The sequence below is a fragment of the Oryx dammah genome, unplaced genomic scaffold, assembly GCF_014754425.2.
Source record: "Oryx dammah isolate SB20612 unplaced genomic scaffold, SCBI_Odam_1.1 HiC_scaffold_2, whole genome shotgun sequence".
NCBI lineage: Eukaryota > Metazoa > Chordata > Mammalia > Artiodactyla > Bovidae > Oryx > Oryx dammah.
In genome coordinates, this window is record NW_024070186.1 from 149,965,481 (window position 1) to 149,988,539 (window position 23,059).

The 23,059-nt window shown below is 41.1% G+C and overlaps 1 protein-coding gene across 2 annotated transcripts in view; it reads right to left on the bottom strand.

Moving 5' to 3' along the window:
• Positions 1 to 22,404: 22,404 nt before the first annotated feature.
• GRIK1 (glutamate ionotropic receptor kainate type subunit 1) overlaps positions 22,405 to 23,059 on the bottom strand; it is a 171,822-nt gene continuing 171,167 nt past the window's right edge. For both annotated transcript variants that reach the window (XM_040227736.1, XM_040227728.1), the window contains one exon: positions 22,405 to 22,866. In XM_040227736.1, coding sequence (XP_040083670.1) covers positions 22,711 to 22,866 — 156 coding nt within the window. In that variant the 3' untranslated portion in view covers positions 22,405 to 22,710. The remainder of the gene's footprint in view (positions 22,867 to 23,059) is intronic.

The window sequence follows — 23,059 nt, forward strand, 5'->3', positions numbered from 1 at the left end:
TGTAGCCCACCAAGCTCTTCTGTTCATGGGACTCTCCAGGCAAGAAAACTGGAGTGGGTAGCCATTCCATTCTCTGGTGGATCTTCCCAGCCTAGAGATTGAACCCAGTTCTCCTGCAGGCAGATTCCTTACTATTTAAGCCACCAAGGAAGCTCATAGCTCTCCTGAAATAATTGCTTCCTCAAAGCCCCATCTTTAAATACATCACATCGGGGGTTAGGTTTCAACACATGAATTTTGGGGAGACACATGTATTCAGTCTATTGCATACTCAATGGTGTGTATCTATCACATGCTATCTATTATATTAAAGTAATCCTACTCATGTAACCAGTAAACTTCAAATTTCAGGGGCTTAAAATTTCAGATTAGTTAATGGAGTTGAAACTGAGTTAACTGTCCAAAGTGAGTGCTCTTAGTTATGTGCTTTTTCTCCAAGGGGTGATTTAGGGACCCAGGCTCCTTTCATCCTATAGCTCCACAGTCTTCAACACATGGCTCCTGTCCTGCTCTGGGGATTTTCTTTATTCAAGCCAGCTTGCTGGAGGAGGGAGCAGGAAGACTTGCAATGGGGAGATGTTTATGGCTAGGTCTTCAAGTCGCTGCTGTTGTTCAGTAGCAGAGTTGTGGCTGTTGTTCAGTCGCTAAGTTGTGTCTGACTCTTTATGACCCATGAACTGCAGCATTCCAGGCTTCTTTGTCCATCACTATCTCCCCGAGTTTGCTCAAACTCCTATCCATTGAGTCAGTGATGCCATCCAACAATCTCATCCTCTGTCACCCCTTCCTCCTCTTGTCCTCAATCTTTCCCAGGATCAGGGTCTTTTCCAATCAGTCAGTCAGCTCCTCGAATCAGGTGGCCAAAGTATTGGAGCTTCAGCTTCAGCATTAGTCCTTCCAATGAATATTCAGGGTAGATTTCTTTTAGGATTGACTGATTTGATCTCCTTGCAGTCCAAGGGTCTCTCAAGAGTCTTCTCCAGCTCTACAGTTTGAAAGCGTCAATTCTTTGGCACTCAGCCTTCTTTACGGTCCAACTCTCATATCCATACATGACTAAGGTCTGCAAATGGTCTATTAAATTCTAGACAAATATTCCTTTTTCTGAAATTCAGCCATGTGTTTACACCTAATCTCAAAGGGATACTAAGAAATGTGCTTCTTTTATCCCAGAAGAGGAAGTAAAAGACTTAGTAATAAGCCAGAAGTTTCTTACACATATATAAATTCTGAAGGACTGACAGCCAATCCTTGACAACCTCTAGTTCCCTGCCACCAAAAATAATGCTGCAGTTAACATCTGTCTTTTTTTTAAATCAATATTTCTTTTTAAAAAATTAAAAACAAATTTTAGCTGTGCTGTGCAGCCTGTGGAATCAGTTCACCAACCAGGAATTGAATTCTCCTGCATTGTAAGTACAGAGTCTTAATGATTGGGCAACCAGGAAGTCCCCTCATCTCCTTTCTTATATATTCTGTGGACCTGTGTGAAAATATTTTAAATCCATAAACCCAGAGATGGAATTTCTTTGTCAATGAACATGTACATATGCCTTTTGACCAAGAAGTGTCATTTTGCACTCTAGACCATCGACACTAGCCTGCTTTCACCAAGAGTGCATAAGGATATCTTAGTCCCCATGACTCCATTTCTTTTTCAGTAGACTAATACATATACAAAAATATATCATTGTAGTTTTAATTTTTATTTCTTCAATGGCTAATGATTTTGGGCTTCTCAGGTGGTATTAGTGGTAAAGAATTTGCCTGCCAATGCAGGAGATGGAAGAGATGTGTGTTGGATCCCTGGGTTGGAAAGATCTCCTGGAGTAGGAAATGACAACCCAATCTAGCATTCTTGCCTGCAAAATTCCATAAACAGAGGAGGCTGGCAGGCTACAGTCCATGTGGTCACGAAGAGTCAGACACGACTGAGCACATACGCATAGCAATGTAATGAGTTTGGACATCTTTTCATATTCTTGTCAACCCTTGATTTTCCGCTTCTGTTATGTTCCGCTTCTAGTTATGTTCTTTGCTCATGTTTTTTTTTTCCCATTGAGATTCTTGTCTTGAAGGATATTTTTGAAATTAAACTTGTTTATTTGTTTTCCATTAAAAAGATGCTTATTAAGACATCAGGTCACACCTTTCACATTTAGAGTGCACCCTTCAAGTGTCCATCTAGTCAAGGCTATGGTTTTTCCAGTAGTCATGTATGGATGTGAGAGTTGGAGTATAACGAAAGCTGAGTGCCGAAGAATGGGTGCTTTTGAACTGTGGTATTGGAGAAGACTCTTGAGAGTCCCTTGGACTGCAAGGAGATCCAACCAGTCCATCCTAAAGGAAATCAGTCCTGGGTGTTCATTGAAAGGACCAATGCTAAAGCTGAAACTCCAGTACTTTGGCCACCTGATGAGAAGAGCTGACTCATTTGAAAAGACCCTGATGTTGGGAAAGATTGAAGGTGGGAGGAGAAGGGGACAACGGAGGATGAGATGGTTGAATGGCATCAACAACTCAATGGATGTGAGTTTGGGTGAACTCTGGGAGTTGGTGATGGACAGGGAGGCCTGTGTGCTGCAGTCTATGGGGATGCAAAGAGTCAGACACAACTGAACAACTGAACTGAATGAACAACAAGCGTTGGTGCACACTTTTATTTTTTTCACATACTGAATCATTTTTGACTTCATCATCCATTGAACAAATTGTCCGTTGTTACCCATTAATTTATGATTCTAGCCTTATCATATATTGATTTCTCATATAAATGTGTATATTTCTCTGAATTCTATTTGCTCTATTAGTTATTTGCCAGCTTTATTTTTAAATTTTTTGTTGTTGTTTTACTTTTTTGCCAAAACCATTCTGGTTTTTCAAAGTGTGACTTTCAGTTCAGTTCAGTTCAGTTGCTCAGTCATGTCTGACTCTTTGCATCATCTGCATATCTGAGGTTATTGATATTTCTCCTGGAAATCTTGATTCCAGCTTGTGCTTCATCCAGCCTGGCATTTCGCATGATGTACTCTGCATATAAGTTAAATAAGCAGGGTGACAATATACAGCCTTGACATATTCCTTTCCCGATTGGGAACCAGTCTGTTTTTCCATGTCCAGTTCTAACTGTTGCTTCTTACCTGCATAGAGATTTCTCGGGGAGCAGGTCAGGTGGCCTGGCATTCCCATCTCTTGAAGAATTTTCCACAGTTTCTGGTGATCCACACAGTCAAAGGCTTTGACATAATCAATAAAGCAGAAATAGATGTTTTTTGGAACTCTTTCGCTTTTTCAATGATCCAACAGATGTTGACAATTTGATCTCTTGTTCCTCTGCCTTTTCTAAATCCAGTTTGAGCATCTGGAAGTTCACAGTCCATATACTCTTGTAGCCTGGCTTGAAGAATTTTGAGCATTACTTTGCTAATGTGTGAGATGAGTGCAACTGTGTGGTGGTTTTAGCGTTCTTTGGCATTGCTTTTCTTTGGGATTAGAATGAAAACTGACCTTTTCCAGTCCTGAGGCCACTGCTGCATTTTCAAAATTTATTGGTATATTGACTGCAGCACTTTCACAGCGTCATCTTTCAGGATTTGAAATAGCTCAACTGGAATTCCATCACCTCCACTAGCTTTGTTCGTAGTGATGCTTTCTAAGGCCCATTTGACTTGCATTCCAGGATGTCTGGCTCTAGATTAGTGATAACACCATCATGATTGTCTGGGTCATGAAGATCTTTTTTGTATAGTTCTTCTGTGTATTCTTGCCACCTCTTCTTAATATCTTCTGCTTCTGTTAGGTCCATACCATTTCTGTCCTTAATTGTGCCCATCTTTGCATGAAATGTTCCCTTGGTATCTCTAATTTTCTTGCAGAGGTCTCTAGTCTTTCCTATTCTGCTGTTTTCCTCTATTTCATTGCACTGATCACTGAGGAAGGCTTTCTGATCTCTCCTTGCTATTCTTTGGAACTCTGCATTCAAATGGGTATATGTTTTTCTCTCCTTTGTTTTTCGCTTCTCTTCTTTGACAATCATTTGGCCTTTTTCATTTCTTTTCCATGGGGATGGTCTTGATCCCTGTCTCCTGTACAATGTCATGAACCTCTGTCCATATTTCTTGAGGCACTCTATCTATCAGATCTAATCCCTTGAATCTATTTGTCACTTCCACTGTATAATCGTAAGGGGGTTGATTTAGTTCATAACTGAATGGTCTAGTGGTTTTCCCTACTTTTTTCAATTTAAGTCTGAATTTGGCAATAAGGAGTTCTTGATATGAGCCACAGTCAGCTCCCAGTCTTGTTTTTTGCTGTCTATATAGAACTTCTCCATCTTTGGCTGCAAAGAATATAATCAATCTGATTTCAGTGTTGACCATCTGGTGATGTCCATGTGTAGAGTTTTCTTTTCTGTTTTTGAAGACGGTGTTTGCTATGACCAGTGCATTCTCTTGGCAAAACTCTTTTAGCCTTTGTCCTGCTTCATTCTGTATTCCAAGGCCAAATTTGCCTGTTAGTCCAGGTGTTTCTTGACTTTCTACTTTTGCATTCCAGTCCCCTATAATGAAAAGGACAGGTTTTTTTGGATATTTCTGGAAGTTCTCATAGGTTTTCATCAAACCATTCAACTTCAGCTTCTTTAGCATTACTGTTCGGGGCATAGACTTGGATTACCATGATACTGAATGGTTTGCCTTGCAAACAGAGATCATTCTGTCATTTTTGAGATTGCATCCAAGTACTACATTTTGGACTCTTTTGTTGACTATGATGGCTACTCCATTTCTTCTAAGGGATTCTTGCCCAAGGTTAAATTCACAGTTAAATTCACCCATTCCAGTCCATTTTAGTTCACTGATTCCTAAAATGTTGATGTTCACTCTTCCCTTCTCCTATCTGACCACTTCCAATTTTTTTTTGGTTCTTGGACCTAACATTCCAGGTTCCTATGCAATGTTGCTCTTTATAGCATCGAACTTTACTTCCATCTCCAGTCACATCAACACCTGGATGTTGTTTTTACTTTGGCTCCATCTCTTCATTCTTTCTGAAGTTATTTCTTTACTGATCTCCAGGAGCATATTGGGCACCTACCAACCTGGGGAGTTCATCTTTCAGTGTCATATCTTTTTGCCTTTCCAAACTGTTCATATGGGGTTCTCAAGGCAAGAATACTGAAGTGGTTTGCCATTCCTTTCTCCAGTGGACCACGTTTTGGCAGAACTCTCCACCATGACCCATCCATCTTGGGTGGCCCTACACAGCATGGTTCATAGTTTCACTGAGTTAGACAAGGCTGTGGTTCATGTGACCAGATTGATTAGTTTTCTGTGATTGTGGTTTTCATTCTGTCTGCCCTCTGATGGAGAATGATGAGAGGTTTATGGAAGCTTCCTGATGGGAGAGACTGACTGAGGGGGAAACTGGGTCTTGTTCTGATGGGCAGGGCCATGCCCAGTAAATCTTTAATCCAACATTCTGTTGATGGACGGAGCTGTGTTCCCTCCCTGTTATTTGACTTGAGGCCAAACTATGTAGGAAGTAATGAAGATAATGGGAATCTCCTTGTAAAGGTCCCATGCATGCATCACTGCACGCAGTGTCCCCAACCCTGCAGCAGGCCACCCCTGACTCACGCCTTCTCCGGAGACTTCTGGACACTCACAGGCAAGTCTGGGTCAGTCTCTTGTTGGGTCACTGCCCTTTTCTCCTGGATCCTGGTGCACACAAGATTTTTCTTGTGCCCTCCAAGAGTCTGTTTCCCCAGTCCTGTATAAATTCTGGTGGCTCTATTATAAGGTTAGCCTTGTCTAACCACACTTATGGCAGAAAGCAAAGAAGAACTAAAGAGCTCTTGATGAAAGTGAAAGAGGAGAGTGAAAAATTTAGATTAAAACTCAACATCCAGAAAACTAAAATCATGGCATCTGGTCCCATCACTTCATGACAAATAGTTGGGTAAACAGTGGAAACAGTGACAGACTATTTCTGGGGGGCTTCAAAATCACTACAGATGGTAACTGCAGCCATGAAATTAAAAGATGCTTGCTCCTTGAAAGAAAAGTTATAACCAACCTAGACAGATTACTAAAAGGCACAGTCATTACTTTGTCCACAAAGGTCCGTCTAATCAAAGCTATGGTTTTCCAGAAGTCATGTATGGGTGTGAGAGTTGGAGTATAAAGAAAGCTGAGAGCTGAAGAATTGATGCTTTTGAACTGTGGTGTTGGAGAAGACTCTTGAGAGTCCCTAGGACTGCAAGGAGATCCAACCAGCCCATCCTAAATGAAATCAGTCCTGAATATTCATTGGAAGGACTGATGCTGAAGCTGAAACTCCATTACTTTGGCCACCTGATGTGAAAAACTGACTCATATGTAAAGACCCTGATACTGGGAAAGATTGAAGGTGGGAGGAGAAGGGGACAACAGAGGATGAGATGATGGGATGGCATCACCGACTCAATGGACATGAGTTTGATTAAGCTCTGGGAGTTGGTGATGGACAGGGATGCCTGGCATGCTGCAATCAATGGTGTCACAAAGAGGCAGACACAATTTAGTGACTGAACTGAACTGAACTGAAATGATGGTGTGGTTAATGGCGACCTCTTCTAAGAGGGCTTGTGCCATACCCAGGTCTACTGTACTCAGAGCTCCTGCCCCTGCAGCAATCTACTGCTGACCTGTCTCTCTGTAGGAGACACTCAAACACAGTTCTGTCTCAGTCACTTTGGGGTCTCTGGGTACTGGCGTGCACAAGATTTGTTTGAGCCCTCTGAGCATCTCTGGTGGGTATGTGGTTTGATTCTATACATGATTTCGCCCCTCCCAGCATCTTGCTGGGATTTCTCCTTTGCCCCTGGATGTGGGGCATCTCCTCAAAGTCGCTCCAGTGTTTCCAAGCTGCCACACTGTTATCCTTAGTGACTATTAAAAAAAATCTTAAAATTTGTGTGGAGCCACAAAAGACCCCAAATAGTCAAAGCAAACTCGAGAAAGAAAAACAGAGCTGGCTCCCTGACCTCATACTATATTACAAAGCTATAGTAGTCAAAGCAGTATAGTGCTGGCATAAAAATAGAAACACAGATCAATGAACAAGATAGAAAGCCCAGAAATAAACCCATGTACCAATGATTAACTAATTTACAACAAAGGAGGTATGATGGCACAATGCAGGAAAGACAGTCTCTTCACTAAATGGTGCTGGGGAAACTAGAGAGCTATGTATAAAAAATGAAATGAAAGCATTCTTTAACACATTAGACAAAAGTAAGCTCAACATGGATTAAAGACCTTATAGTGAGACTGGACACTATAAAATTCTTAGATGAAAATGTAGGCAGGATGCTCTCTGGATTTAGGAAAACAAAAACAAAAAGTGAACTATCAGAGATTTTTGGAAAACATAGAGAAGTAGGAAGAGAAGCAATCACTTGCACCATTGTCATCCTGGGATAACCTCTTCTGTTATCTGAGCTCAGCTTGGTATAGCATGAAATGGTTTTCTAGAAAGCTACATCTGGACAGAAGGACAATGAATAGGGAAAAACTGTCAGGCCCCAGTACATACTGCATCTGTGAGCACTGTCAGGAAGAGGCTGTTTGCTGATATCCTGCAGAGGCTGTGAGTATCACCTCTGTCATGACTGAGTGATGTAAGCAGAGAATGGTCCTTCTAGGTATGGTGCCAAGTGGCCAGAAAGTGTTTGGGCTAAACTTCAAGTCATATATCTCTCAAGTATTTTTAGTTCATTTCAGTTACACAGTCGTGTCCAACTCTTGGTGATCCCATGGACTGAAGCACACCAGGCTTCCCTGTCCATCACCAGCTCCCCGAGCTTGCTCAAGCTCATGCCCATCGAGTTGGTGATGCCATCCAACCATCTCATCCTCTGTCGTCCCCTTCTCATCCTGCCTATAATCTTTCTCAGCATGAGGACCTTTTCCAATGAGTCAGTTCTTCTCAAGTATTTCAGTAGGGAATGAAAGAGACATGTCTGGTGAGGCCTGGAGTTAGCGAGGGCTCTGGAATGGTCACTGAAGCTAGGCCCAGAATGTTTGGAAATATCTGCTAAAGAGGCAGAATAAGTAAGACATTTCTGCTTCTTGGCTATGTGCTTCAAACAGCTCTATTAAAACATGCTGAGTAGCTTTCATTTCCTTGAGTTCTCTCAAGACTAGGCAATATTTCTCTGGTCTACATACGGACTCCATCTTTTGTTATGAATAATTTTACATCTGGTCTTAACTTTAGTTTGAATTCACAAAGCCTGTGCTGGGTTTTGTCTGCCATCCCTGCAGAGCCATTCTGTACACTCTTCTGTCCCACTTTGTGTACTGGAAGGAGGCTGATCTCTCAGAGTATAGCACTCACTCAGGCTCTCTGGCCACATGGTTTCTAGTTGTAGTTGTTCAGTCATTAAGTCATGTCCGACTCTGTAACACTATGGACTGCAGCACACCAGTCTTTCCTGTCCTTCACAATTTCCTGGAGTTTGTTCAAACTCATGTCCATTAAGTCAGTAATGCCATCTAACCATTTCATCCTCTGCTACCTCCTTCTCCTTTTGCCTTCGGTCTTTCCCACAATCAGGGTCTTTGCCAGTAAGTTGGCTCTTCATATCAGGTGGTCAAAGTATTGGAGCTTCAGCATTAGTCTTTCCAATATTCAGGGCTGATTTCCTTTAGGATTGACTGGCTTGATCTCCCTGCAGTCCAAGGGACTCTCAAGTCTTTAGTCTTCTCTAGCGCTATCCAGTTCAGTTCAGTTCAGTCGCTCAGTCATGTCCGACTCTTTGAGACCCCATGAATTGCAGCACGCCAGGCCTCCCTGTCCATCACCAACTCCCAGAGTTCACTCAAACTCAAGTCCATCGAATTGGTGATGTCATCCAGCCATCTCATCCTCTGTTGTCCCCTTTTCCTCCTGCTCCCAATCCCTCCCAGCATCAGAGTCTTTTCCAATGAGTCAACTTTTTGCATGAGGTGGCCAAAGTACTGGAGTTTCAGCTTCAGCATCAGTCCTTCCAAAGAACACCCAGGACTGATCTCCTTTAGAATGGACTGGTTGGATCTCCTTGCAGTCCAAGGGACTCTCAAGAGTCTTCTCCAACACCACAGTTCAGAAGCATCAATTATTCGGCGGTCAGCTTTCTTCACAGTCCAACTCTCACATCCATACATGACTACTGGAAAAACCATAGCCTTGACTAGATGGACTTTTGTTGGCAAAGTAATGTCTCTGCTTTTCAATATGCTATCTAGGTTGGTCATCACTTTCCTTCCAAGGAGTAAGCATCTTTTAATTTCATAGCTGCAGTCACCATCTGCAGTGATTTTGGAGCCCCCCAAAATAAAGTCTGACACTGTTGCTGCTGCTGCTGCTAAGTCGCTTCAGTCATGTCGCTTCTGACACTGTTAGAAAGCAGCAATTCTTTAGCGCTTAGCCTTCTTTGAGGTCTAGTTTTCATATCCATACCTGACTAGTGGAAAACAACATAGCTTTGACTATACAGACCTTTGTTGGCAAAGTGATGTCTCTGCTTTTTAATATCTGTCTAGGTTTGTCAGAGCTTTCCTTCCAAGAAGCAAGTGTCTTTTAATTCCGTGGCTGCAGTCACCATCTGCAGTGATTTTGGAGCCCAAGAAAATAAAATCTGTTTCTAGTTGGATTGTCCCTGCAGAAGGTATAGGAGGCCATGTTGCACAATATTCCATAATACCCTACTCACTAATCACAGTGGCTTATGCTGTCAACAGAGGCTGTGTTCTGTTACCTACAGCCATATCTCCTATGAGGTGATTTCTCTCCTGAGGTTAAAGCAGGCTTCTGATTGCCTATTTGTTCCCAATGCCCCTTCTGGCTTAAGGGTGCCATTGCCAACCCTTACTGGTTTTTCTCCTTCTTGCCCCCACCTCTGTAAGCAGTCTCTTCAATAACAATTCTTTTAATTCCTTGAATGTGCCATTTGTTTCATACTCAGTTCCTGACTGAAATACTTGTTGAAAGCCTTAGCTATGCCTTGTAGACTGACTGATACTTGGGGGATGCTATAAGCTTAGGACAAAATCTTTCTATTCTTTGGAATCAGATTACAACTTATTTGTTTTGATGTGTCCCAGAAATGAATGTTGCAATTTAATAATGACAATGAACACGTGGAATACCTGTCTGAGCTTGCAGAAGCACCCCTTTATGATTCTGGATGGGTGCAGATTCTTTGGCTACTGAATACTAGAGTTTAATTTTTGTTTTTGATGTGGACCAGTATTTTTTTTTCTTTATTGGTTTTGTTACAATATTGTTTGTGCTTCAGATTTTTGGCCAAGAGGCATATGGGATCTTAGTTTCCCAACCAGTTATTGAGCCTGTACTGCCTGTATTGGAAGGAGAAATCTTAACCACTGGACCACCAGGGAAGTCCCTGGAGTTTAATTTTGAGCTGCATATTGAACCTCATGACTGCTCATTGTGTTTTTCCATAATTTTGTTTTGGAGCCAGATAGTGATTCCTTAGTAGAGTTTCATTCTATCCCTGTTTAAGTTCAGACTTTAATTCTAATATATAATTGTTATTATTATATACATAATTATAATAAAATATATAATAATAATAATGTAATAGATATCTATGCTGATGGCTCAGTGGGTAAAGAATTCTCCTGAAAAGTAAGAGACACAGGAGATGCAGAGTTGATCCCTTGGAGAAGGAAATGGCAACCCATTCCAGTATTCTTGCCTGGATAATCCCATGGACAGAGGAGCCTGGCAGCTTATAGTCCAAAGAGTTGTAAAGTGTTGGACACAACTGAGTGACTAGGCACACAATAATGTAATGATAATACTCTGTCTCAGGTATGATGTGTATAGTCTTAAGTCACACTGTTGATATGAGGAAACTGAGGTCCAGGGAGAAGTGAAGTAATTTACACAGCTCACACTTGTAATAAGTGCCCCAGGAGAGACTCAGCCCAGAGACTAACTCCAGTTCTGCACCTTGAATATGGTTGTCTCCTTCCCCTTCTAGAATTCCCTATATTGATTTCATTTCACTCTTTTTTTTTCTAAGAAGCAACTTAAAATATTAGGTGTCTGTATGAGTTAAACTATATTTCAGGAGACATTGGATTTCACTTTGAAATCCCTAATAATCCTCTAGCTTTGAATGGTACTTATTACTTATTGATCCACATAAATCCCAATATAGAAGAAAAATATTGTGCTGGGAAGTCTCTCTTTGCACCTCCACATCCATTTTTCAGCTTGTTTTCTAGTTTAGGAATTGACCTTTAGAGTCAGAACTACTGGATTCTCTTGACTAGTGGATCAGATATGGGTACTGGCTGGATTACGTCAATATGAAGCAATCAAAAAGATTGGAGTCTTGAAAAAGTGACACCATGACTTCACTGGCTCCATTCCATGCAGACCTCAGGTTTACAATGAATGCATTTCTCCCCTGAAGGCCACAGCCCTTACTGGATGACCTTTCAAGGCAGTCTTAGGTTCTGGTAACTGGTCCTTTAGACTTGGGGATGGATAACAGCTCCCCATTGTTGCTGCCCTTAGTACTATCCACAACTCAGGAAATAAACCCTCAGGAAACTGCCTTAATTGCCCCAATGAACAGTGTCAGGGAGTTCCTACTTAAGATGAGAAAAGTTTATTATTTGTCCAAGCTAAATAATGAGCCAATGAAAGCATAAAACCAAGATTCAACAATCCTCTTGGGCCCTTGAAAAGAAACTGAAATGATCTAGCCAACTTTAAAGAAAGACTTCTATTGGGAAGAATACAGGCAAAATTCCACCTAAGGACCAACAGTCCTTCTATGGTGGATCCACCAACTTCTGAAGCATCTCCTGTCCATTTTCCCTAAGGGTGCTCAGCAGACCACCAACCAAAGCAGAGGTGATGATCTTGGACCTCTTTTAGATAGTCACCTATAAAGTTGACACTAAATATTTGTACAAAAGTGGAGTTTTAATATTCTGAACATATATTGATTCTATCTTTCCTCCTATTATCACTAAAACTCTCTGATGTCCTAATTGTACTGGCAGTAAAAGGTAATTTTGACTTTACAAAATTGCCATCTTTTCATGATTCATAGCTAAATAAATAATTTTAAAGTACAAAAGCAATGTAATTTGGAATGAAAATTTTATGGCACAACACAAGGAAGGTCAACCCATTGTCTTGGGGCCACATTGTAGACCCTGGAATAAGTGTGAGGTGGAAAATGTCACTGAACATTCTATTGATGCTGGAATTAAAATAATAAACTATCTAAAGATAATAAAGATAAAGTATCTAAAGATAATAAAGATAAAGAAAGATCTGAAGTGAAGAACAAAGTTGTCTTAAAAAGGATAGTTTGAGAGAAAATACTCATTGATGAGCATCGGCTTTTTCTCTGATTCAGCTGTTCATTTTGTGTAAATCACAAAACTTCTCTAATGTGTCCCCATACTAAAGTTCAAAGGCCATCTCCTCTGTAATCTTCTACTTCATCTGTTCAGATGGTCACAGGGTCATCTGAGAAAGTCACCTGCAGAAGTATTTGGTGGGGAGTGAAATGCATGTCTTTTCCCATTGAAGGCTCCCCATCTTCTCAGATGGGTTTTCTTGGAGCCCCCTTCATGGGACTGGTGATAGCAATAGCGGAGCATACTTCTTCTTCACAGGGAAAAGGTAACACTTCCCCAGGTGGATAATCTGAAAAGTCTCTCCCATTTTATCTTTTGCAGACTGTGCTTTCATAGGCTGAAGAGTAAGAAAGGACAGTGGGAGTATGATTGGAGTGATTGTTAATAAGACCTGAAAGGTGTACCTGGCTGTATGTTTTGTGGCATTGGTTAGAAGTTTTCAGCCCTCCTTGCTAATTCAAGGGTAAAAAGAACACTCACATTTGATAAAATTAAAATGGCTTTTAAAGCCCCACAGAGCATTCAATTGATGCTTTTAATTGTGATGCTGGAGAAGACTCTTAAGAGTTCCTTGGTCTGCAAGGAGATCAAGCCAGTCAATCTTCAAGGAAATCAACCCTGAATATTCACTGGAAGAACTGACGCTAAAATTGAAACTCCAATACTTTGGCCACCTGATGCAAAGAACTGACTCATTGGAAAATACCCTGATGCTGGGAAAGATCGAGGGCAAGAGGAGAAGGGGATGACAGAGGATGAGATGGTTGGATGGCATCACCGACTTAATGAACATGAACTTGAGTACACTCCAGGAAATGGAGGACAGGGAGGCCTGGTATTCTGCAGTCCATGGGGCCACAAATATTTGGACACAACTTTTTTGTGGACACAACAACAAAGAGCATTAACAACACTAGCTGGGTGTTTGGTTGATCTTATAGACCATCGTTCTACTTTAAGGAAGCACTACATCAACCATCTCAGACAAATTAGAGCCCCTGTAATTCTTTGATCATTGATGCTAGCATTTTATCACTACTGTCAAGAGTGTCCAACTCAGTTACAACTTGCCTGCTTTGCTGTTGCTGTTTAGTCGTTAAGTCATGTCGGACTCCTTTATGACTCCATGGACTGCAACCTGCCAGTCTCCTCTGTCCATGGATTTTTTCAGAGAAATACTCTAGTGGGTTCCCATTTCATTCTCCAGGAGATAGTCCTAATCCAGGGATTGAACCTACATCTCCTGTGTCTCCTGCATTGGAAGGCAGATTCTTTACCACTGAGCCACCAGAGAAGCCCCTTTCAGTTACAGCTACAGTATAAGTCCCTCTTTCCTCCTTCCTCTGTGGAGAAATGGAACCACCCATCTCCACAGCCCCAGTCTAGCATTCTGAAAAATGTGGAGGTAGTTTCTTTTTAGCTGAACCCAGGAAAACTTCCTCCTCCTCTCCTTCCTTGCTTCTCCCTTCCTTCCTTTTAGTCTATTAGTTCTAAACCTTTGTATCAATACATTTTCTTGCTGTATAGTCACAACATGTTACAATTTTTTAGGGTCTGGGTTGTGCCTGCTACATGCTAAGTTGCTTCAGTCATGTCAGACTCTTTGTGACTCTATGGACTGTTAGCCCACCAGGCTCCTCTGTCCGTGGGATTCTCCTGGCAAGGATACTGGAATCATCCTTTCCTTCTCCAGGGAATCTTCCTGATGTATCCAAGTTCTTAACGTCTCCCACATTAGGAGGCAGGTTCTTTACCCCTAGTGCCACCAAGGTCTGGGTTACTCTGTGTCTTTTAAATTACAGACTACTTTTTTATATTTGCTTATTTTTAATTGGAAGATAAGTGCTCTACAATATTGTGTTGGTTTCTGCCATATATCAACATGAATCAGCCATAGGTATACATGCGTCCCCTCCCTCTTGAACTTCCCTCCCACCTCCTACCCCATCCCACCCCTCCAGCTTGTCACAGAACATGGATTTGAGCTCCCTATAGCAGATAACTTCTGAAATTACCAAGGCAAATGCAGACATTTCTACCCAGGAAAACTCCCTTCAACATGGACACTTGCTTCAAACATTTGATGTGCTTTGTGAGTTTCTGGGAACTTGCAGTATTTTGTTATATCTTTGGGAAGAAAAATAGGATCTGGAAAACATAAAGGAAGAAACAAGGAGGGAGAATATGTATCCAAGTTCTTTCTAAGAAAGTTTAAGTGTGAAGGAGCTGAGTCAAGTTTTATATTCCGGTGGTAATTTCATGACCTTGGGTGGATTCATTTACACATTTAACAGGGCTGATGTCCTGAATTGTGTGAGCTGGTCCTTGGAAGTGGAGGTAGAGAAGCAGATAATAAGAGTGAAACAAAATGCTACACACATTTTATCACCATGGACCAAATGAGTTTAAAGGTCAGAGGGCTCTAGTGCAGGTAAAGGTCACTGGAGAGAGGAAGGAGGAAACCAGGGAAAGTTCCAAGTACAGAGTCGGCCATCTGCACCTGTGGGTTTTACATGGAAATTTCACTCTGGGGTTGGCTGAATCTGCAGAGGAACTGATGTTGGAAGGTCAACTGTATGCATTGTACTTCACCATTTTACAGAAAGGACTTAGGCATCTGCAGATTTTCATTATCTGCTGTAGCTCCTGGAAACAATCTCCTGAAGATACCAAAGAACTGCTGTCATAAGTGGCATTTGACCAGAGTCTTTAAGTCAAGTTTGGATATGGAGAGACAGAAGTTGTGAGAGAGAGATGGAAAGAAAAAATTTCCACTGAAGTAGGAAGACAGGCTTCCCAGGTGGTGCTAGTGGTAAAGACTCTACCTGCCAATGCAAGAGAAAGAAGAGATGTGGGCTTGCCCCTGGATTGGGAAGATCAACTGGAGAAGGATATGGCAAGCCACACCAGTATTCTTACCTGGAGAATCCCATGGACAGAGGAGCCTGGTGGGCTGCAGTCCATGGGGTCATAAAGAGTCAGACACAACTGAGAGACTGACCACACACAGACACACACACAAACACACACAAACACAAGTAGGAAGACAAGAGCTAGACACAAGTTGCAAATGTTGGTTGTTTCCAGTTCAATGAAATTAACCTGGCATGTGGCTTCTAATAGCATTATTTTCTGAAGGAAATCCAAAGGAAATCATCTAGGAAATCTATGATGAGATCACTAAACATCTTAGTGAAAGATACCCTGGTAATTAATTTCATTTGCAACATGCATGCTTATGAATCACTATTTGTTGGAATGTTGTGAAAAGGTCAAAACTAATTATATATTTGTTATGATGAGCTTAAAATTCTAGCTGTCATTTGTTATCTTGCTTCCCTTGAGACAATGTAGACTCAATCCCATTCCTGCATTGGAGTTCCGAGTGTCAATTTTTAAAGCTTTAATGGAAATGTTTCTTTCATCACTATAATTTGGCTTATTATGCTTAATGCCACTAAATTACTTTTAAATCTTGGCATAGCTTTATTAAAAATGGTCTCATTTAAATTTGCTGCTCTGGGTAAAGAATTCATCATGAAGACAAGAAAAAGGAGCCTGTCTCTTCAGAGATAGTTTGGCAGTAGCTTCACAACAGATATAAAAATACTGAAGACATTATCGACACATTTAAAATTCCCTCTGATGTTGGTTATTTGAAAACCTTTATTTTGTGTGTATGTGTGTTTTCTGAGATTGTTCCATTTTTTTGGTCTCTTACTGAAGAATTTGCCAGCATATATTCCTTGTGGGTGCATTGGAATGCCAATCCTAGAAAACACAATGGCATTAACAATTACAGTCTTTCAAAATCAAGTATCCCAACAAAATTTCTCCTTTGAAATTTGATCTATTCGATTCTCAGAGACTAGAGACAAGATATAAAGGGTCACAGAGAGTCAGATATGACTGAACAACTTAGCATGGACTTTCTTAGACTTCAAAAGGTAGGAAGGGGGCCCTGCGATGATGGAGCAGGATTATGCTGAACCACTTGCCGCTTCATGGTTAAATGACTTTGTGAAAGCGATTTAACCTCTCTGAATTTCTGTAAACAATACTTCCTCAGTGTTGCTATGGCTATTACATGAGCAGATGTTGTGAAGTACACCATGCACCTGGATTCAGCAAATGCCTGTTAACTGATAGCTGCTATTATAGTTATTAACATTTGATAACATGACCTTTGTATTTACTGAGAGCATGGCTGAAGGCAGACTACAGCAATAGAATCTAACTATCTCTACCGGTATTTCCATATATCTACATGTGTACGGTTTTTCTCAAAATGTCCAAATTGAACTGTCAGTCCAACTCCTTCCAGTTCATCCTGGATTACTCTGATGGAGGGTAGGAGTCCCTTGCCTTTATTTGGCACCTTTGGATAAGGCTACTTTTTAACATCAATAGAGGTTTCAGCTTTATTAGTGAAACTGTGTGGTTGTCAAGAAGAGAAAGTTTGAGACCAATAAGCAAAATATCCTATAACTTATTGTCCAAATTGAGATACTCATGTGAAGGGCAGGGGGAATCCAATTTATAGGAATTCACAATTTCAGGCTTAATGAAAAAAACTTTCAGAACAAACTATGATGTCTAGGGATTTTGCTAATGAAGAAAATGAGGTAAGAAATGGGTGAAAGGAAGGAAGAAGGATATGAATGCAAACAAACAAACAAACCAAAAAATATACGCCCATGAATCCATTTGGAGTCTCAGTTAACCTACTAGGTGTGTAAAAATGGAGTAGTGGTAGTAGTTCAGTCACTCAGTCACACCTGACTCTTTGTGACCCCATGGATGGCAGCACACCAGGCCTCCCTGTCCGTCACCAACTCCTGGAGCTGACTCAGACTCATGTCCATTGAGTTGGTGATGCCATCCAACCATCTCATCTTCTGTTGTCCCCTTCTCCTCCCACCTTCAATCTTTCCCAGCATCAGGGTCTTTTTCAATGAATCAATTCTTCTCATCAGGTGGCCAAAGTATTGGAGCTTCAGCTTCAGCATCTGTCCTTCTAATGAATATCCAGGACTGATTTCATTGAGGATAGACTGGTTGGATCTCCTTGCAGTCCAAGGGACTCTCAAGGGTATTCTCCAACACCACAGTTCAAAAGCATCAATTCTTCGGTGCTCAGCTTTCTTTATAGTCCAACTCTAACATCCATACATGACTACTGGAAAAACATAGCTTTGACTAGACGGACCTTTGTGGACAAAGTAATGTCTCTGCTTTTTAATATGCTGTCTGTGTTGGTCTTCCAAGGAGCAGGCATCTTTTAATTTCGTGGCTGCCGTCACCATCTGCAGTGATTTTGGAATAATTTCTCTAATTGGCTATCTTGTGGGCAAAGGTATCCCTAAGAAATATCTCAGCAGTGTGATTTTTAAAGAAACACAAAGTCTATCAGTTCCGAGATGCATAACCCACCAGAGTCTCTCCATCATCAGAGACCCAATGCAGCAAGAACAAACTGGCTCAAGTTACGACCTACTCGCTTGAGTCATTTATGAGTCAGATCTTGTAGGCAAAGCTTAAAAGCAAGTCCCTCTGGTGCCCCTGTGACATCCCGTGAGTACACTCACCTACAATGCCAGCCTGTTTCTGGATTTATAAACATCAGCATGTCAAGATGGTTTAATGTTGGTCACTTCGGTCCCAAGGCTTATGGGACTTTGAGTTACTGCTTGTAAACGTAGTATATATGTCTCCACTCTGGAGAATTTACTCTTCCTATTTTGTCCTGCTTCTTTCCTCTCTATGGTAATTTTTAAAGAAATGCGACTGGAAAAAATTTCCCTTCATATGCAGGACTAGACGTGGACAAACCAGAGAACTGGTTATGCCTTTGATCAACTCTTCTGCACCCCAACAGGCAACTTCCCTAAGCACTCCATTACTTCACATGGAATGGCTTACTTGCCTAGCCCTGTGCCCTTCTGACACTCCTGTGACCATCCTTGATCAGTGAACATCTGTCCTCTCCGTGCTTTCAGCTGGAGGATCTGACTCATAAGTGACTCAAGTGAGTAGATCGTAACTTGAGCCAGTTTGTTCTTGCTGCATTGGGTCTCTGATGATGGAGAGACTCTGGTGGGTTATACATTTTGGAACTGATGGACTTTGTGTTTCTTTAAAAATCACACTGCTGAGATATTTCTTAGGGATACCTTTCCCAGAATAGACACTCAACTTTATTCCCCTTTAAAACAAATCTCAGGAGTTTCCTAATTAAGAAATTATTTAGCCTTATGGAGAGGGAGGCCTGGCGTGCTGCAGTCCATGGGGTCGCAAAGAGTAGGACACGACTGAGTGATTGAACTGAACTGAACTGAACTGAGCTCCAGGTAAGGAGCTCAAGGAGGGACTTCCCTGGTGGCACAGTGGATGGGAATCCACCTGCCAATGCAGGGTACAGGGGATTGATCCCCGGTCCAGGAAGATTCCACGTGCTGTGCTGCACCTACAGCCACCACAATGAGAGGCCCAAACACTGCAACAGAGTGGGCTCTGCTCACCACAACTAGAGAAGGCCACGCTAAAAAGCAATAGAGACCCAGCATAGCCACACACACACACACAAAAAGAATTGAATTAAAGTAGTAACTGCAGAGAGAGAGTAAAAGCGTTGGTCACATGTATTTTATCTCCATCTAGTTTTCCTGAACCCACTTTCTTATTTTTGTCTCTCTCTAGCATCTTTCAGGCTAAGAATGGAAAGCTCATGTATTGGCAACCCCATGGGGTCAGTCAAGTAGTGGATGGCCTCTCTTCCCTTTTCTCCATGCTAAAGGCAAGAAAGGCCTAGATTTGAAACTTGAAAGGAAAATAAATCTTGACTGTTAACATCATCTTTCAATCACTGCTGACATCCCTCTTTCTTCCTGAATATTTCACCTGAGCCATCTTTTCCTATTAACATCAAGAAATTGCTGAAGGAAAAATGTTGGATCTAGTCTTTAATTAACTTTGCCATTGATTTCTACATAACTGTGTATGAGTCACTGCTTTTTACAGAAAGGGATGAAAATCTTAAAGATTAATGGCTGATCTCAGGGATTGTTTTTCTGGACCAGCTTCCAGATATTCTGCAATTTATTTTTTCTCTCCTCTGAACTCATTAGCTTACTTTTTTCTTTGCCCCAACACACAGAGACACATATGGAAACATATGCCTATGTGTGCATAGCACATACGCTTTCAGAATGAAAATGTTTGGGGAAAAGGAAGGTGATTATGTATTATACTTACTAGTTGACCAAAAAAAGCTCTCCTTTGCAATTCTGCCTGAATCAATATATTATGTGCCTTGAATAAACATTCAGTGATCAATAAGTGTTTTGAGCCTTAAAATATTTGTAAACCATATTGACACACAATATATTTTTCATATTAGAAGTCAATATATTTCTTTTCCCATAAATTACTATAACTGTATGTAAAAAGATATAGCACCATAATATTTCCTGAAATCAGAGAAAAATACTGTTCTGTTACATTAGAAAATTAAAGTAGAATTCCTTTAGTATGAGATTTAGTCAATTGAATAACTATGAGATTTAGTCAATTGAATAACTATTTCCCCTGTAATATTTTCACATCATTCTAATTCATTGCCAATCAGTTGGATTCATCATTTGTAATTCTTAAATATAAGAATCTTATTGCATTGTTTATGAACTACATTGTATTCTATTTGTTGTTAATAAAATTCTGATTGATCCCAAATCTGAGTGTTGATTACAAGCACAGAAAAATATATGTCCAGTATCTGTTATTGCTATTTTAAAAGGTCATTTTGTTTCCTCTTCATGTCTGGAACTATTTCTGTACTCACATACTACAGGGACTAGATTAAAAGTTTCTTTCAGTTGTAGAATAATCCTACGGAAACCAATGGGATTTAATTGTGTGAAATATTGATCCAGTGCTTGCTCCTTTCCTGATGCTGTTTCCCAATATCTCAACTCTCCATTGGAGAAGGAAATGGCAACCCACTCTAGTGTTCTTGCCTGGAGAATCCCAGGGACGGGGGAGCCTGATGGGCTGCCGTCTATGGGTTCACACATAGTCAGACACGACTGAAGTGACTTAGCAGCAACTCTCCAGCTAAACATTCCTTCCTCCACCCCCACTCCTCTGCTCCGGAATCCTGATGTTTTCTTGAACTTCCTTTTCCTTCCCTCAAGGCCACTTTCTGAACCTCTGGCTGTGTGAATTGTGCCTCCAAGTTACCTGTCATGCAGTGGTCTCTCTGGCCTTCCTCTGTTGCTGTTCTGTCACTAAGTCATGTCTGACTCTTCGTGACTCCATGGACTGCAGCACGCCAGGCCTCCCTGTCCTTCACTATATCCCAGAGTTTGCTCAAATCTCAAATTCATATCCATTGAGTCAGTGATGCCATCTAACCATCTCATCCTCTGTTGTCCGGTTCTCCCCCTGCCCTCAATCTCTCCCAGATCAGGGTCTTTTACAATGAATCATCTCAATTCTTTGCATCAGGTGGCCGAAGTATTGGAGCTTCAGCTTCAGCATCAGTTCTTCCAATGAGTAGTCAGGGTTGGTTTCCTATTGGCATTCCTCTAGCCCAAGCTACAGTATCCTTTCTCTGGGCTGCTGATCAAGGGACCCTGTCTCTCTCTTTTCCTCTTCTTAGTCTTCTTTCCTTCAATTCTTTCTCTAACCTTAGCCAGAGTGGCTATTACCTCTGGGCTCCATTGCACTGTTTGCATTTTAGCCAATAGACTCCTTTTTTTTTTCGTCATTCTGGCCCTATATTTTCTTATTGCAGTGCCTTAGAATACACTGTTTTTTTTCAACTGAAACACTTTCCTTCTCTATCTGATGTTTCTCCCTGGATCAGATTAATTTGCCCTCTTTCAGATCTTAGCTATACAGTAAATGCCCGACATACGGACCTTCCAGTTGTGAACTTTCAAAGATGCAAATGTGTATTCCATCAACATCAGGTGTGATTGAAATTGCACACTGCTAATGACCCTTCAGCTTTACCATCTCCCAGCTCCTCTCCCTCCTCCAGTCGGTAACTCTTCTAGTCTGTTCCATGCCATCCCTTGTATGCCAGCTGTTGTACTGTGCTGCTGCTACTGCTGCTAAGTTGCTTCAGTCGTGTCCCGACTCTGCAACCCCATAGATGGCAGCTCACCAGGCTCCCCCGCCCCTGAGATTCTTCAGGCAAGAACATTGTACTACTGTACTTTACAAGGTACTGCGCTGCAAGATTGAAATGTTTTATTTTTTGTGTTTGTCTTTTTATGTATCATTTGTATGAAAGGTGTTATAAACCTACTACAATACAGTACTTTGTAGCTGATTGTGTTAGTTGGGTTCCTAGTCTTCCTTTGTTGCCCTTATGAATAAAATTGGACTAACAAATAGACTGTCAGAAGGGAACACATTCATATGTAGATTTCCTGTGCCTTCCTCAAGGAAGACCTCCTTGTCCCATCCCAGGTTAAATACTCCTGTGTGTTCCCACAGCTTCTGACCTCCACTGAGGAAGCGCAATCCAGCTTTGGGTAACAGAATGCTGTTCTTTTTTATTTTACTATAAACTGTGGGAGGGCAGGGACCATATCTGTTTTCCTTACCGTGGTATCCCTAGAACCTAGAAGGGTGCCTTGAATGTGGTGGACTCTTTTATTTTTTAAATGAATTTTTCCTTTTTAGTATCCTTTTATGTCATAGTCACTGATCCAGCTACCATTCAAACTACTTATAAACTTAGATTTTAAAACACAAAGATGAATGGTTTTATTCTACTAGAAAAACAAGGTACTTGGTACAAACTAAAAAGATTTTTTTTTTTTAACACAGCCGGAAATGGCTTTGTCAGGCTGAACAGATAAGAGTCATCAAAATAGCAAACTTGACAGCTGATAACACTTGGAAACCAGACACTGTGAATCAGAGCAAGTGATGGGAAACAAACCAACACTCAAACTCATTCTGGAAAAAAACCCTGTTGTTTTATTATTACTTAGAAAGCACACACAGCAATTTATTGGGATGAAAGAGAAAAGGTAAAATAAGTGAGCATACAAATTCATTTCAAAAGAATCCGTGTCACTTCCCAAGTAATCTCAGTCTATCTGAGCTTTCTAAACTGTATTTCTTGTATCTGTATCCATAATCCGAGTTATGCATATAGATGTATGTAAAACATTGCACCGTTGTTAGAAACCCTTTCTCCAAAAACCTGCAGTAAGCATGTTTTTTCTTCCTGAAAGCTTACTCCAGGTGTGTTCTCAGCTCACGCCATCGTCTCTTTTCTCTGAGTTCGTCTTTGATGACAAGTAAGGATACTTGTGAAGGATGATTTCCCCTTAGTTCTTGACTTTTTCTTTAACTTTTTCTGATTTTTGAGTGAGATTCCCAGTTCTTCCATGATGGCATTGAAAGAGAGACACTAGAGGACATGAGATAATAGAGCATCAGTTTGATCCACTTGTCTCCAGCCTTCATTGATCTGTTTCCTGTCTAGGCTTTTAGCATTATGAGATATTGGTTGAAGGTAACTCTGCTACAGGGTGAATCCCCGGCCAGGTCCCACACCTCCTCCTCCACCCACTGGCCACCCACCTTTACTACTGGGGGAAAAA